General features: G+C 39.0%; 1 protein-coding gene across 1 annotated transcript in view; it reads left to right on the forward strand.

Annotated features, from left to right (window-relative positions):
* Window positions 1-9,659, forward strand: part of pdhx (pyruvate dehydrogenase complex component X) — a 35,442-nt gene extending 25,783 nt beyond the window's left edge. The window contains exons 8-11 of the mRNA XM_003440501.5: window positions 1,615-1,673; window positions 4,275-4,433; window positions 7,987-8,051; window positions 8,770-9,659. Of these exons, the coding sequence (XP_003440549.1) occupies window positions 1,615-1,673; window positions 4,275-4,433; window positions 7,987-8,051; window positions 8,770-9,025 (539 nt within the window). The 3' untranslated portion in view covers window positions 9,026-9,659. The remainder of the gene's footprint in view (window positions 1-1,614; window positions 1,674-4,274; window positions 4,434-7,986; window positions 8,052-8,769) is intronic.
* The last annotated feature ends 6,111 nt before the right edge of the window (window positions 9,660-15,770 follow it).

Raw genomic sequence — 15,770 nt, forward strand, 5'->3', positions numbered from 1 at the left:
TTGTTTGCTGTGCTTTTTGTTAAGCATCAACAGTATCACTATTTTTGTGTACTTGCCACATTTTGACAAGTAACTATAAACGCTGAAAGAGTTACTCAGCATGATGAGTGTGCACATGCTGTATGGATTCGTGAATGGCTGAAGTTGGATTCACAGGGCTGACATCTACTGATGTGATCTAGGAAAGAGCCATGTTTACCAAAGCCATTTCTTAATATTGTACAGCAGCGTATTAATACTTAGATGTGTTAGATCTGTTGTTGTGCACCATGTGATAAATAACAGTATTACTGAATTTTTTAAAAAATGGCATTAAAGGCCTCTGAATACAAGTCAAATTTATTTATATAGCACATTTAAAATGATAGCTGTTGACCAAAGTGCTGTACATTTCAAATAATTAACTGAGATTTAAGAAAGGAAGCATAAAATGAGACAACTTGAGTAAGAAATGACAAAATAAAAGTAGTCAGAACTGAAAGCCAAGGAATAAAAGTGGGTTTAACAGTAAATGTAGGGGCAGTGAATACTACAGGAAAGATAGATCATTACAATCTTATAATTTTTATAAAATAGACACTATATACATTGAATACTGTAAGTCTGATGCAATTCTAATATCAAATGAAGCATTGGTTGAAACTAGCAGTGTGGGCATTACTTCCTCAGCTTCACAACCTTCCCTAACAACGGTTATTGAGCAAACATCTACTTCTTGTGAAACAGAATCTTGGGTGTGTAAATTGAAGGACAGTTTCCACCGCAAACCAGAAAGTGAACACTGACACGTGACATTCACTTTTGCACAAAACAAGAAAAATATTTATCCTTAATGGCTTGATTTCCTAAATGGAGCCTGTGCTTACTTTGGGCCATTTTTTTCATGCTGATTAAGTAAAAGTACTATGTCAGATTCCAATTTTAAAACACTTAGTTTAATGCCGTGTCACATAATTGGCCTTATTTAGCTTAACTTTTCAGCACAGTCAAACAAACAGTAAATCTCTTTGGGTCCTGTCTCTGTGATAGAGGAAATGGGATGGCCATTCCAGACCTATTAGCAAGGTTGTGTGTGTACGGAGGGATTCTCTCGCCGGTTGTTTTTGTGGACTCTCATTGTTCTCGTCCAGTGCGATTTCACGGTTAGCTCATTAATCATACTGCTCACAGCATTCAGAACTGTCTGGTACTGCATTATTGGAACCTAGTAAAAGTTGGCTCTGATGCCAAGCCTGACTGCCCCAATGTGTGTTACACATCAAGCAGGGAATGAAGCAAATTCGCATCACTGAGTTTGGCACAGAGGGGCCTCTTCTGATCAGCTGGAGTGAACAACAACAATATATTGCATTTTCCCCATGCAATGACATGTGTAGTGTCATGCACTTGCAGTTTGTTTACATAGAAATTAATTCATTTAGAATTTTCCCTATTTAACTGACTGTTTTTTGATAATTGAAACATTGCAGGTCTTGTACAAGATACCCGACTTTCACTCTGCCTTGGCATTTAGAGCCATACGTTTTTAGCTTATCCAGCTTTCCGCTTGGCTTAATTCTGATAATAATAAGCAGAGATTAGGTTATTCTCATAAGTACTTCTTTGTCTTTTCAGAGCAGATTAAAGTGTCTGTTAATGACTTCATCATCAAGGCAGCAGCTGTTACACTCAGAGTAAGTACTCCTCATTTGTTGTCATTTGTTTCTTCAATGTGTGTAATTGCTTAAGATGGGTCATCTGTTCATCTCTAACCCTGTATTTTTTTAGAACATTGCGATGTTTTCCAGAATTTTAATCTCTTCCAGTGCTTAATAAACCATTTGGACACATGTGTCTAAGATTTGTTGTTAGATTTAAAGAATATGTGCAAGGCGTTGGACGTTGTGGACGATGTGGCCCTCCTGGTAATGTAGTTATTCCAGCAACATTTTGTAAGAATATAATGACTTACTTATTTTTCACTATAAAACACTATTTTATTATATTAATATAAAATATTGTGTTGGAATATTGCCACTTCCCACCCTCATTTTCTAGTAAATTTCATGGCAAAGACACACACACCTAGTCTCCCTTTCTCTCTCTGTCACACACACACACACACACACTCCCCACAAGAAGAATGTTGATTTATGTACCCAGTTTTGAATTTTTGTGTTCCAGATGATTGTCTTTTTTTCTTACAGGTGCGGCATTTGGCGATACATGCATTTCTGTTTGCACTTTATCCTTTTTTTATGACTTCCTGTCCTGTCTTAGACGTTGTCATACTGTATGCCACATATAATGTAATAACTTTAATAACACGAATAGAAATGAAGAAATAAACCCTGAACGAGAGGAACCTACAGAGAATTTATAGAGCTAATGTCTGTGAAGGTTCTCAGTCATCCAGGTCATCGTAGTCTAAGGAGCTTGGAAAGAAAAGCGTCTAGACTTCTTTAAGTTGCTTGAAGACGTTTCACCTCTCATCCGAGAAGCTTCTTCGGTTCTAGGGTCAAATGGTGGAGAGTCCCAGATTTAAGCCCTGTGGGAGTGTCCCCCCAAGAGGGACAATGGACCCCCTAATGATCCTCTACCTAATTACACGAGCCGAAGTGTGAAAACTGGTGTAGGTCACTATCAGCCAAGGTTTTGGGTGAGCTCATTGTGAAACATAGCCCCACCCTATCATATGATTTCCTGAGGTCAAATGACCCAGGATGTGAGTGGGCGTTAAGGCATCTGGGAAGGGATCTCAACACTGGATTATAGATTGCAGACAGTTTGGTGTCTGCGATCTAAGCACAAACCTAAACACAAACTTAACAATGTAGTGTATGCTGTACAGTGTAGCGAGGAATGCTCAGACCTCTACATTGGAGAGACCAAACAGCTACTTCGCAAGCACATGGCACAACATAGAAGAGCCACCTCCACAGGACAAGACTCAGCAGTCCACCTGCATCTAAGGACTAAGGTCACTCTTTCAAGGATGCTGATGTTCACATTTTGGACAGAGAAGACAGATGGTTTGAAAGAGGAGTGAAAGAAGCCAAAATTTTTGGCCAAAATGCAAAACGCTATGTGTGGCGGAAAACTAACACTGCACATCACTCTGAACACACCATCCCCACTGTCAAATATGGTGGTGGCAGCATCATGCTCTGGGGGTGCTTCTCTTCAGCAGGGACAGGGAAGCTGGTCAGAGTTGATGGGAAGATGGATGGAGCCAAATACAGGGCAATCTTGGAAGAAAACCTCTTGGAGTCTGCAAAAGACTTGAGACTGGGGCGGAGGTTCACCTTCCAGCAGGACAACGACCCTAAACATAAAGCCAGGGCAGCAATGGAATGATTTAAAACAAAACATATCCATGTGTTAGAATGGCCCAGTCAAAGTCCAGATCTAAATCCAATCGAGAATCTGTGGCAAGATCTGAAAACTGCTGTTCACAAACGCTGTCCATCTAATCTGACTGAGCTGGAGTTGTTTTGCAAAGAAGAATGGGCAAGAATTTCAGTCTCTAGATGTGCAAAGCTGGTAGAGACATACCCTAAAAGACTGGCAGCTGTAATTGCAGCAAAAGGTGGTTCTACAAAGTATTGACTCGGGGGGGGCTGAATAATTACGCACACTCCACTTTGCAGTTATTTATTTTTAAAAAAATGTTTGGAATCATGTATGATTTTCGTTCCACTTCTCACATGTACACCACTTTGTATTGGTCTTTCACGTGGAATTCCAATAAAATTGATTCATGTTTGTGGCTGTAATGTGACAAAATGTGGAAAAGTTCAAGGGGGCCGAATACTTTTGCAAGCCACTGTATGTCCACTGTGAGCGACCATCTTTGAACAGAGGCGGTGGCGTACGACACCAACTGTCTGCCGTCTATAATCCAGTTTTGAGATCCCTTCCCAGATGCCTGTCAAGTTAATTTGTATTACCGCTAATATTTTATAATAGAGGCTCCACTTCTGATGAGTATTTGTTAAAAACACGCAAAAGATTCACAGTTTAGAGCAGGAGGAGATACAAATTCAGCCCAAGGGGATCACAAACTAACGATCTCCTAGTGCCAGTCACAAGCCCAGATAAAATAGGAGGGCTCCATCAAGAATGACATCCGGTGTAAAATCTGTGCCAAATCAAATATGTGGATCCGTAGCAACCTCTGTAGAAAAAAGGAAGCAGCTTAACACACCTCGACTGAAGAGAGCTTATCTCTCTTTGCCTGTATTTATCCCTGATAACATGAGGACATGAGGTGACCTTTGACTCCTGTTTCCTAGGAAATGCCAGAAGTGAATGTGACTTGGTCTGGTGATGGAGCCCGTGCACTTGATTCAGTGCATATTTCTATTGCTGTGGCAACAGACAAAGGGCTCATTACTCCAATCATCAAGGATGCTGCAAACAAAGGAGTCCAGGAGATCTCATCCAATGCTAAGGTAAAGAACTTGAAAATAAAAGGAGTTGAAGGCAAAAAACAACTACATGATCATTGTTTTAAAATGCTATGAGTTAATAACTGTGTTTTCTCAAAACATTTTTCCATTGATTTCGTTTCTGGTTGGAAAGTTATAACTTCAAAATGCAAAGGTGTTCTTTGTATTCTTTCAGTTCTAGATATGGAGTTCTCCATTGAATTGTAACTAGGAATAGATTTGAGATTTAGACTTGACTGGACCCTAACGGATTTTGTGGTAGAATTGCATTTACTCTCAGGCTATAATTTTAATTAATTCCCATTAGCATCATTCAGTCCTCATTTCCTCTCCTTCAGGGAACAGAAGTTGTAGTAATAACATTTTGTTCCCTTGCAGTTGATTCATTCAGTATAACAAATACAGTATGGAGTATATGTACACACCCTGTAGAGTAGCCACTGAACCAGTGTCAGAGCACCACTAATAGAACTGAACAAGTGCGGTAATGACCAACTAGCTGCAATTCAAATATAATTCACAGAAACCTCTTTAAATAGGGCTCATGAGGTTGCCAGTTCCCTGGTGGACTGTGCTGTCACACCCTGAGGCAAAGACAAACCTTGGGAGGTCCAGGGGGATAGCCCCTGTTTAGACAGTGCTTTGCCTCTAGCTGAATTAACATAGCAGACAAACAACTGGTCATATTTGAACTTCTGTCAATGAAGGTACGTAGCGCACACACCAGACACAATATAAGCTCCTCTGTTCCTCATAGGGGGGAAACGAGAAAACTGAGAATCTCAAAATCCATAGAGTGCAGTGACACGTGCAGACGTTGTTTGGTGGTTAGCTCTGAGACAAAATCTGGGATCATGGGCAGATGATTTTTGACCATTGTGTACTCTGGAGCTTGGAAAACCCCTTGAAAAGATGATGTTTCCTGAAGAGGATATTTCTTCTTTTCTTGCTTTGGTAAAAATAAATAAATAAATAAATCCAAAGCAAAACGTACTGCATGGAAAAGTCCAAATTAGTACTCTGTGGGCAGCTTACTCACCAGCTCAGTGGTGGTGGCTAAAACAGCATTTGTCATTAAGCTAGCTTCAAGTCAGCAGATAGCAGAGCTTAACCTGATATCCTCCAAGTGTTGTACAGAGTTAATCAACTGAAAAGGAGAAGCACTTTATATGTACTATAAAGGCCAGTAGATTTGGATTTTGATGTCTGGAGAAGAGATCGATCAGATATGGTATATGAAGTAAAAATACTCTTTTTTTTTTTTTTTTTTTTGTTTCCTTTTTTTGCTTTCTCATAAACACCTGGGAACTGTTACAAAGCTTGCTCAGCAAATGCAAAGCACCAAAAAAGATACTTAATGATAAGAGCCACATACTTCTATCAAAGACACATACATCATGAATCGATGAATGACTTTGAAATAGATGATGATAATAAAAAATGTAATGTTTGACATGTACAGTGACCCCCATGTAAAATTCCCTAAACTTCAGAGCCTGTTTTTATGACTGACTTATCTTTGTACACATTTATGTTGGATTCATCAGCTATCAGTCATAAAACCTGAAAATGCAAAACTCTTTCCATAATCAAGAAGCAGGGCTGACTTTTAGAACACCTTTGGCGCTAATGACACATTGTTGCTTTAACATTATCGACATCACAGCTGAGTGTCAGCACAAGTAATAGTACGTGTAACCTTAGCTGTTGCAGTGACAGTGGTGGAAACTGTATTAGTAAAATGCAATTTTTTCATGCAAGAGTGCTAATTTAAACTTGGGAGGGGTGAAAGTACATTTGATGCACGGTGCATGTCCGTGTATGCCAGTGATAGTCATCAGGTTGGTGGTTGGATTTAGCAGTGGGTGTGTGATTAGGTTTTAGACATATTATTACTGGAACTGCCTAAACCCATGTGATCAGTTTTTGCAACAAATGCGATTGCTGAAGATCGAGTGCTTCTGTTTGTGTTGACTTTCACTTTGACTTTGACTACCAAAACTAGAGGTGAATATGTGTAAACAGTTGTGTACACAATACAATTTTACATTTTTTCATCAACCAATTGAATACACATAGTTGCTTGCTTTGAAATATATACATGTATTATTATATAGTTTGTCTCCACTGGCTGCCGTGGTGGTCAGACCAGAAGCGCTGCTATGTTTCTCAAGCCCTTTTGCATCACAAACAGTTCCTTTTTTTTATCTTTTGTTCCTTTTTGCGTTCCTTCCTTTTTCATTATATTGAAAAACAATTGTTTTCTTTTGTTTTTTTCTTTAGAGAACTGAAATTAATGTGGTCAAACTGTTCTGTTCTTTCTAATTATATTGCTACTGATTCATTGTGACTCCCAGAAGACAATGTTTTATTTTTCATATTGATTGTCTTAACCTATTTTGATTCTTTTAGTTCTAAAAATATAATACCTGTCAGTTGTTCAGATGCCAGATCAGAATGTTTCAGTGCTAACATACTTGCATACACAACAGCTGCTTTAAAGCATGAGCAGTAACACTGCACACATGTCAGTCCACTTAAGCCTTCAAAGTGTTCTTTACCACCCACAGCTATTCAATTTACTTGTGCTGCTGATGCTTTGAGGTAAATGTGCATTTGCTGATTTTCATAGGTCTCAAATTAAAATCGACACAATGTCTGAATAGAGCACTGCTGGCTGTTGATTTGATGGAGAGGAGCATGACTGTTTTTGCACTTAGTGCTCTTATCATAATTGTACCCACCATACTCTATTGCGTCTTGTGAGTCACTCTCAAGTTTCTGTGTTGGTTATATCCCACCATTAACCTTTAAGAACAATTCTATTCAAATAAGCCAATAACTTAGGAAAAAGATAAGTTCAGTGGTACATTTTAACAATAAGCTCTTCATTATTTCAACACAGTCTGTGGTATAATGTGGAGCATGTACTTTTATAATGTTTTACTGCTTGATATCACCATCCTTCTTGGAGAAGGTTGAATGAACCAGGTGTTTGCACTAGAAACAATACCTTTTTCGTGCTTTGTCTCTCAGTTATATTGGGTTTTTGCCAAGCTTTTCAGACAGCATTCATGCTGTGAGAGAGCAAGGATTCACATAACCTAGCTGAACTAATGTGTCACCAGATGCCTCATCTGCAGTTCTGGGTGCTTTTCATTCCCATTTCTTTAATTTACCCATGCACATTAGGATACTAATCTATTTCTATCAGGACCATGGTGAACATTTAAAAGTGCAATTTCAGTTTTGAATTCCATTTGCGTTTCTTTATTCTGTCTTTTTTTCAATGTGAAACCTTGATTTTAATATTAGTTTCATTAGTTGCTTTAGAGAATAGCTGAACCTTATCAGGAAAACATTTTTTTTCTGTATTTTGTGTTGCAGACTGTACAATAACTTACAGTTAATCAGTACAGCACATGCTTATGGTTTTATCTACATTTCCAAGTCTGTTGTGTATATCACACATGTATTCTGGCTATTTTGTATTTGATCTGTTTCATACATCAAATGTATTTATTTCTTTAAGAATATCGATCTGGTGTTTTTATAGGCTCTAGCCCAGAAGGCTCGAGATGGGAAACTGCTTCCTGAGGAATACCAGGGAGGCTCATTTAGGTAAAGTCGTTATTATTGTCAGTGTTTTTTACCAGGTTTTTCTTTTTATTATTAGTACTGCTGTCTCAGTTAATTGCAATTTAATGAACTTTTTTTATAATGTGTCAAAAAGTGGTTCCTGTCTTCCTATTAATACTATTTCCCCAATGTTCCTTTGAAACTCAGTAATAAGAATAAGCCATTATACATTTCCACATTTATGATTAAAATCTGGTTTCACAGTGAGCCAATATATTATGCATTTTCTACATTTCATGTGAGCCTGAACTGAATGTGTTCTTGGGCGACAAAAACCATCAGTTACTGTTCCATCAATTGCAGATGCGTAAAGGGGGGGGGGGGCTTTTTAACTCATTAGAATTAATGGTGTCATTTAGAAACAAATGGGGTTTCTGTGTCAGGCAGAAGCAATGGATTCCTACGGAGACGCCACTTTCTTCGTTCTCCTGAGGATATACATTATGTCTATATCCTTCACCTATTAGTTTTTCCATTCCCTGAACCAGAACTCCCATTAATGCAAACATCAGAAAGCCCTCAGGTCAGTTTTGTTTAATGTGCACAATATTTAGGGGCAGTTCTTGAGCTTAATTTTGTTAATAATCTTAACTGTCTGCTTAGTTAGTTTTTATGTATCGTCTTGACCTTTTATTATCTTCAGCCAAGTTTGACCACTGACGTAATACGCCTGCTATCTTTTTCTCTTTTTATCCCACAGTATATCTAACCTAGGGATGTTCGGAATCAGTGGCTTCAGTGCTGTGATTAACCCGCCTCAGGCATGTATCCTTGCTGTTGGGACGTCCAGGGCTGAACTGCAGCTCTGTGAGGATGATCAGACCCTGTCCACTAAGCAGCTGATGACAGTTACGTTGTCCAGTGACGGGCGACTAGTGGACGACGAATTAGCATCGCGGTTTCTTGATAAATTCCGAGCCAACCTAGAAAAACCACAACGCATGGCCCTGGTGTGAAAAAACAAACAGAGAGAGCTTTATAAAAGGGAATTTATCGATACAGGAAGAAACACCTACATGACAAAGCCTGGCTCATGTTTTCACAGCCAGAGAGCTCTTAAAAAGTTTGTTTCCAATTAAGGCTTACAGAGTAGAATTGTACGTAATTTAAAGTTAATTTTTTGGACTACTTCTGACTGATGATCACCAGGCTTTGTGATGGAGGAGTTATGGGGACTCAGCTAGAGTGGAGGAAGATTCTTGGTGCCAAATTACCAAGAATCTGATTGGTCTACCACACTAGTGTTGTGTACATAAAGTGTTTCGAGTCCAGCTCAACTGCTGTTTCGCAGTCAAGTGTATCTGCTCGATGTCAGTGTTGGTAAAAACTCTCAAAACTTCACTATACATTTCTACAACAAAGATATACATTACTGAACAATAAAACTGGCAATACAATTTCCATTTAGATTGATAACCCATGTAAAACGGTTTCTGTTACAAAATTTAAGAATCTAATTGTTTTATTATTAATTTTTCCTATTAATATGTTTTAACTTATTTAAAATCGACTACACTGGAGAACAAATCCTTCAAATTCAGCTGTATACAAATCAAGGTTGCCAATAAAACACATTGTTCAATCTTAAAATGTTTGTGTGTCATTAAAATGTATTTTCCCAGATTTTCAGCCAATTTGGATAATTTGTTCAGTATACAGGTCAGACTCTGATGGCAGATGCTTATGTTTGCTTTAAGGGAGGGAAGAACAGCTGTCTCTTTATATACTACCAGTAAGACAAAGCTTATCCTAAATATGCAAAAGCAGATTCTAATATTTTCAAAGAAGGAGGAAAAAGCTGTGGTTTCAAACGTCCTCTGTGGGTTAGATTTCCATTTTATCCACTATCAGCCTTGAAAGGGTTAAAAAAAAAAAACGGTTGCCTTGCACCTGCTTAACTGAATTTGGATAGATTTTAAGTCTGAATGGAAGTTACCCGAGGTGAGTTGTGGAATAGGCAGGTTGCAACGATACCAAAACAGACTTGATTTGATGTTATGGCCAGGATTAAAGAGAAAGGGGGGGATTCAATTCAATTTTATTTATATAGCGACAAATGACAACAGCAGTCGCCTCAATGTGCTTCATATTGTAAGGTAGACCCTACAATAATATGACCCCTATGAGCAAGCACTTTGGCGACAGTGGAAAGGAAAAACTCCCTTTTAACAGGAAGAAACCTCCGGCAGAACCAGGCTCAGGAAGGGGCGGGGCCATCTGCTGTGACCGGTTGGGGTGAGAGAAGGAAGACAGGATGAAGGACATGCTGTGGAAAAGGGCCAGAGATTAATAGCGAGTATGATTCAATGCAGAGAGTTCTACTAACACATGTTGAGTGAGAAAGGTGACTGAAAAGGAAATACTCAATGAGTCAATAGGTGTAGGCTGCTGGGAATCCCCCAGCAGCCTACACCTATTGCAGCATAACTAATGGAGGATTCAGGAGAACAGTGAACAGAAACTCTAATACCAGCCTTTCTTTTTTCATTCTTCCTTCACTGCAAGTCTACCGGCCCTTTACAACCTTTCCTAATAACAAGCAAGGACGTTTCATGCTATGGTTGCTGTGGTATCAGATTGAGAGTGAGCAATGAAGAGAGAGGGAGACATAGACACATAAAGGGGTACATAGGAACAGGGGCGTGTTTGGCATAACCCAACTGTTTTATCCACTATGCTCACCGCTCTGCACACACACACACACACACGCACCTTTCGCTAGTTACCAAAGCAACAGAAAATATACTTAAGCACAAAGAGAGTATCAGACAAAGTGGTAGTTGTTAACATTTCATGTTTCGGCATGTGGATAAAAACTTTACTTTTCATCAACATTCTCACAGAGATTTACTAGTCGTGACAGTCAACATTGGAATAGAATAGAGTGGCCTATTGTTATTATTGTACATGTACCACAAAATTGTGGGCGCTCCACACCAACTGTGCAGGGAACATAAATAGTAAGAAAACAGAAATAAATGGCATACAGGACTAATATACAAACACTAGTGACTAATTTAGTTTTGTCAGTTATATTTAGGTTATTAGGAAACTGAATACTATGTCACATCATCTTATAGTACTTCAGCCTCAGTCAAACCTATTCTTCATCTCCATTACTTTAGAACGTATGAATGATGATGACTATAAATGGCACAGCTGACATGCAATACTGATCTCACTGCTGAGTATTTATCTCTGCACAATTTCTCCATATGCTGAGAAGAGATAATGTCCCTTGAAAGATCATTAAATATCAAGTCCAATGCAGCACAACTGATCCATAAAAAAGCACAAACATGTACGGTATACAAATATTTGTATAGAATGAATGCATTGATGAATTGGACTATAATATTATGATGTATCTTTTTATATGTGCCTCACTGTTACGGAACTGAATGTCAGTGAGGTGAAATCTGGCTGTGTTCTGCCTTCACGCTATATAACAGATTTTGATCAGTTTGACAACCGCTGGATCTGTTAAATAAAGCAGCTGAACAATGCATTTCCAGATATCAGCTCTGCAGCAAAACAGATTCTGACATTTCCTTGGCTTTCTTTGCACAGTCTGACATTTAGTCCTCTGATAGCCACCCCGCCAATCTCTGCCCAACGATCTTATTATATGTAACAGCTGGATAAGGGAGCTGCATCGACAGCAAGAATTAGATTTGTTCCCGCTAAGGTTTTGCTGAACTGTTTGCAAGGTCTTGAAGATAATACAGGGGCTCAGGCATATGTGTAGGTCAGGCCAATGGACGCACAGCGTGGTACGGAGTGCTGGAGGCAGTTGCTATGGAGACCAAAGAGAACAAGTGTGCACCTCTTGGATGTCCTTCAGGCACTTGGTCCAAAAAATGTGTTGGTCCAAAAAGCTGTAATGGCTAAATTCCATGTTTGAGGGTTTTCAGCTGCATATAATGAGGGAGTGGGACCAGATCTTGATTATATTAGAAAAAAAAGGCATAGGGTGAATTGCAGTCTCTTCAGTTTGAATCCCACCCTTTCCCCAAGCCATCCAACCCTGGAGTTGATGTAGATTTCTAAATCAAGTCAAGAAATAGATAATTATTGGAGGTATAAATTAAGACTTTTTTTTTCTTTTTAACCAGAAACCAGGTTTTAAAGCAAACCTTAAGGTTACATCTTCTGCAATGCACTATTTTATTGCCTGCTTTATTCTGGTCATTTATATAGGGAGGGCCACATGCAGTGCAGATTTCTTTGTACAAGCAGGCAGGCTAATCACCGCAGCTGGCAAGAGGGTTGCTCTCATCCACATTATGTCATGCTCAAGTTTGTTCAACCATTGTTGACAGGATTTCCTCTGGTCTCCCCATTTCCCCTTACGACCAGGACTTCTTTATTCAATCCTCTTTTTAAATATGATACTTGCTTTGTTTGTTTAACCAGCTGTAACACTACTACTGTATACTTCCCCTTCCTTTTTCTGAGTTATGCCACATTTAGAACTTGATGTCATTTCTTTCGAAAGGTGTAAGTTGCTACTGAACTTAAAGCATCCTGTTTGTTTCTTCTGAAAGGAAACACATGTAGCGTTCCCAGAAACCGAGAGATATCTGTAAACATTTCGAATGAGACTTACTGAGGCTTATCATTATGCAAACTGAGGGTACAGGTGACACAGGACATTCCATTTGGCTTTACAGTATGCTGTGACACTCACTATCCAAACACAGTCTCTGCTGTCCCAGCACCCAAACAGAAGCGAGGCCCTTGCTTTGTTGTTGTTGCAAAGCCTAGCCTTTTGAAGCGGTCCAGTCATGGTCCCATGATGCTGGGAGAGCTCACTCAGCTTGACACTCTGCAGGGTGAGGCAGAGCTCGGCCAGAGATGCACAACAAGGACACAGTCCTAGCAACTTTCTAGCTTTAGTAAGTTTATTAGACAAAGGGAAAGAATAGTCATCTTTGGGTGGATTGGGTTAAAACACAAACTTGCTATTTTTGTCACTAGCAGATAATTTGTTCAAATATTCAACAGCTGCAAGGGGATAACTAAGAAAATAGTAAATGTATATATAAAAAAGCAATATTGATAAATGAGATTGACAGAACCTTAGTCTCAAAAGTGGTGGTACCAGGGATGAAGGACCCTTTAGACTGCAGGATGAGGCGGGTCTTGTATAGCCTTTGGTTATTGGCAAGTTCCTTTCTGTTATTTGACAGAGTTTACCTCCAGCCAACCAGGAGATGATCTTCATCACGCTGAGACAACACACACAAATCTCGAAAGAGTTCCTGTGGTCATCATACTGTACAGCGTCACTACACCAAATACTTTACATCACTCATATTCACCACATGTTTAGACTGTGAATGTTGGATTTTTGTCTCACTACTCTGCACTTATTTGGACATCTTGCAATCTCTTTTAGCTCAAATTCCAGTAACGGCTCTGGTCGAAAGGAAAAAGGCACGCTGCCTAAAAGGAATGCTGAGGAGTCGCCAATAGGCAGCCTAAACTACCACAAGGATTCCGAAACACGGTGTCAGCGTATGTGTGTGATCTCATTTAGGAAACATCATGGGAAAGTTCCCTTTTTTTATAATCAGTGACTCAGGAGTCTGATGTCTAATTAGGGATTTACTCATATATTGTATTCCCCAGTGTTCCTTGTTCTTTGCTTTTCTTTTCACTGCCATACCCCAGCAATAGCCACATGATAACCCTTGAAGGCTATCTACAATTTGTTATTTTTCAAACCATCATTGCAGCCTATGTGGCTATGAATAGGTTTTACAACCTAAATTGCGGTTGAATGAGAAATATGACCCACTTAGTCATTAGCCCATTTTCATGTTCATACGAGCTCTTAAACACGATGGGTTCAACTAGGAAGAGCAGGTTTATTTTACTTGTATAAACTGACAGTGATTGAGAGTTTCGTGCATTCCATTGTGCTACAGTGTTAACTAAGTTAGCCTCTCCTTGGCTCAGTCTAGCTTATATGGGACTGTGTGTATTTACAGCTGTTTAAGAAAGGCTTCAGCAGTCATGGCAAATGTTACTCATTGACCCAACTATTCATTAAAGCAGTGGATCATCATTTCAGTTTAAATCATTGTTGTTTCTCCTGTGAGACTGGGGCAGACATTGTGCTGAGAAGGAAACATGCTAGACAGCTCTTGGTCATTCTAATGTCAGTATAGCCCATTTCCAGTCAAAGGTTAAGAGCAAGATATACTAATCACACCAGAGAAGGCAGGAAATGTGTCTGTGTTATGAGGTGTAAAAAAAGAAGTTGAAATAAATAGGGGTTTTTATGGTTTCTAGCATTGCAAACATGTTTACTTGCATTCTGTCTTGTAGGATAAACTGTTACATCACTATCACTATGGCAACAGTAAAACAGGAAGTAAACTATATCTGTAGGAGTGTGAATATCTCAGATACCTAGTTACATTTGTTTGTTTGGTTTTTTTGCATAGATAAACAGCAAAAACTTATAATTTAATTTATATATATATATTCAATGATGGGCTCAGTTCTCAGCTTTTAGTGTCCATCAGATGTAGCATTAGCATTGCTCAAAAATAAGTCCAATTACATACATACTCTTACATGCTAATCATATACAAATCATGAGATTATACCTATACAAATCACTGAATACAAATCATGAGATGTCGTTTAGAGATAATAATTAAGACTTTGAAGCAGATATTTGTGTGTCCTTGGTGTATTCTGTGCTTTTGCATATGTTAGACACTTGACTCTAGGGATGGCAACATCCAGTTGGTTGATCACTCAGCTTAATTGCCAATTACAAAGATATTTCAAAACCTATTACATGAATTGCCATGAAATATGGGTTCAAAAGCACAGGGTGATTGTGTTATTGATGTTTAGTGTATCTTTTCTTTTGCACCTCAGTCTCCTTTTTCACTTAACTTGAACTATGGGACAATTCCACATGGGGATCCCCCTACTCAGGCACGATGCTCGCATTTTTTGGTATGTCAGCCAACTCCTAGGAACTGTTTTAGTAATCTCTCAACTTTTGCGTTAGTGCTGTCACCAAGTCAGTATTGCAGATATACTTTATATGGTTCTAGAATGCAAGAATAACTCACAGGTGCCTACAATGGACTGTGTGTTTTGTACAATAACGGTAAGAATAATGAGCTGGTTAAGATGTAGAGTTTTATTTCAGGCATATTGGAATGATTTGTGAGCATTTTACTCAGTACACTGTGCTGCTGTGCCAACTGTTGCCTCACTTGCACCCTTACTAGAGCTGTTGACACTTAACCTTGGTACAATGGTAACCTTACACTTCCTGTGTTGGACCGCTAAAGCATGTAAGGAGTTTCACATTGAAAGACATATCTAAAAGAGTCTACAAGTCAAGTGAGCCAAATTGTGATTTAAATAAGTGGAAAAATGCTGAGATGTAAGATATAAAAGCTTGAGCGTAATGCACTAATAACGGTGTTCAACTGAAGGGCCAGGTCACTTATTATTTGAATGCTGTTCCCATGACTACAGAGTTGCTGGCCATGCTGAGCCATTAGACATACTTTATGGTTGATATGGAACTCCCGGGAACACAGACAGTCACTTGAGCTTTCTCACCGCACTGTTTACTTGAGATATTGAGCAATCACATGGCAAAATCATAAGATGTGTCACTGGGGAGATTCCGGTAACCTGAGATGGCTTTATCCATCATCC

The sequence above is a fragment of the Oreochromis niloticus genome, linkage group LG7 (genome assembly GCF_001858045.2).
Source record: "Oreochromis niloticus isolate F11D_XX linkage group LG7, O_niloticus_UMD_NMBU, whole genome shotgun sequence".
NCBI lineage: Eukaryota > Metazoa > Chordata > Actinopteri > Cichliformes > Cichlidae > Oreochromis > Oreochromis niloticus.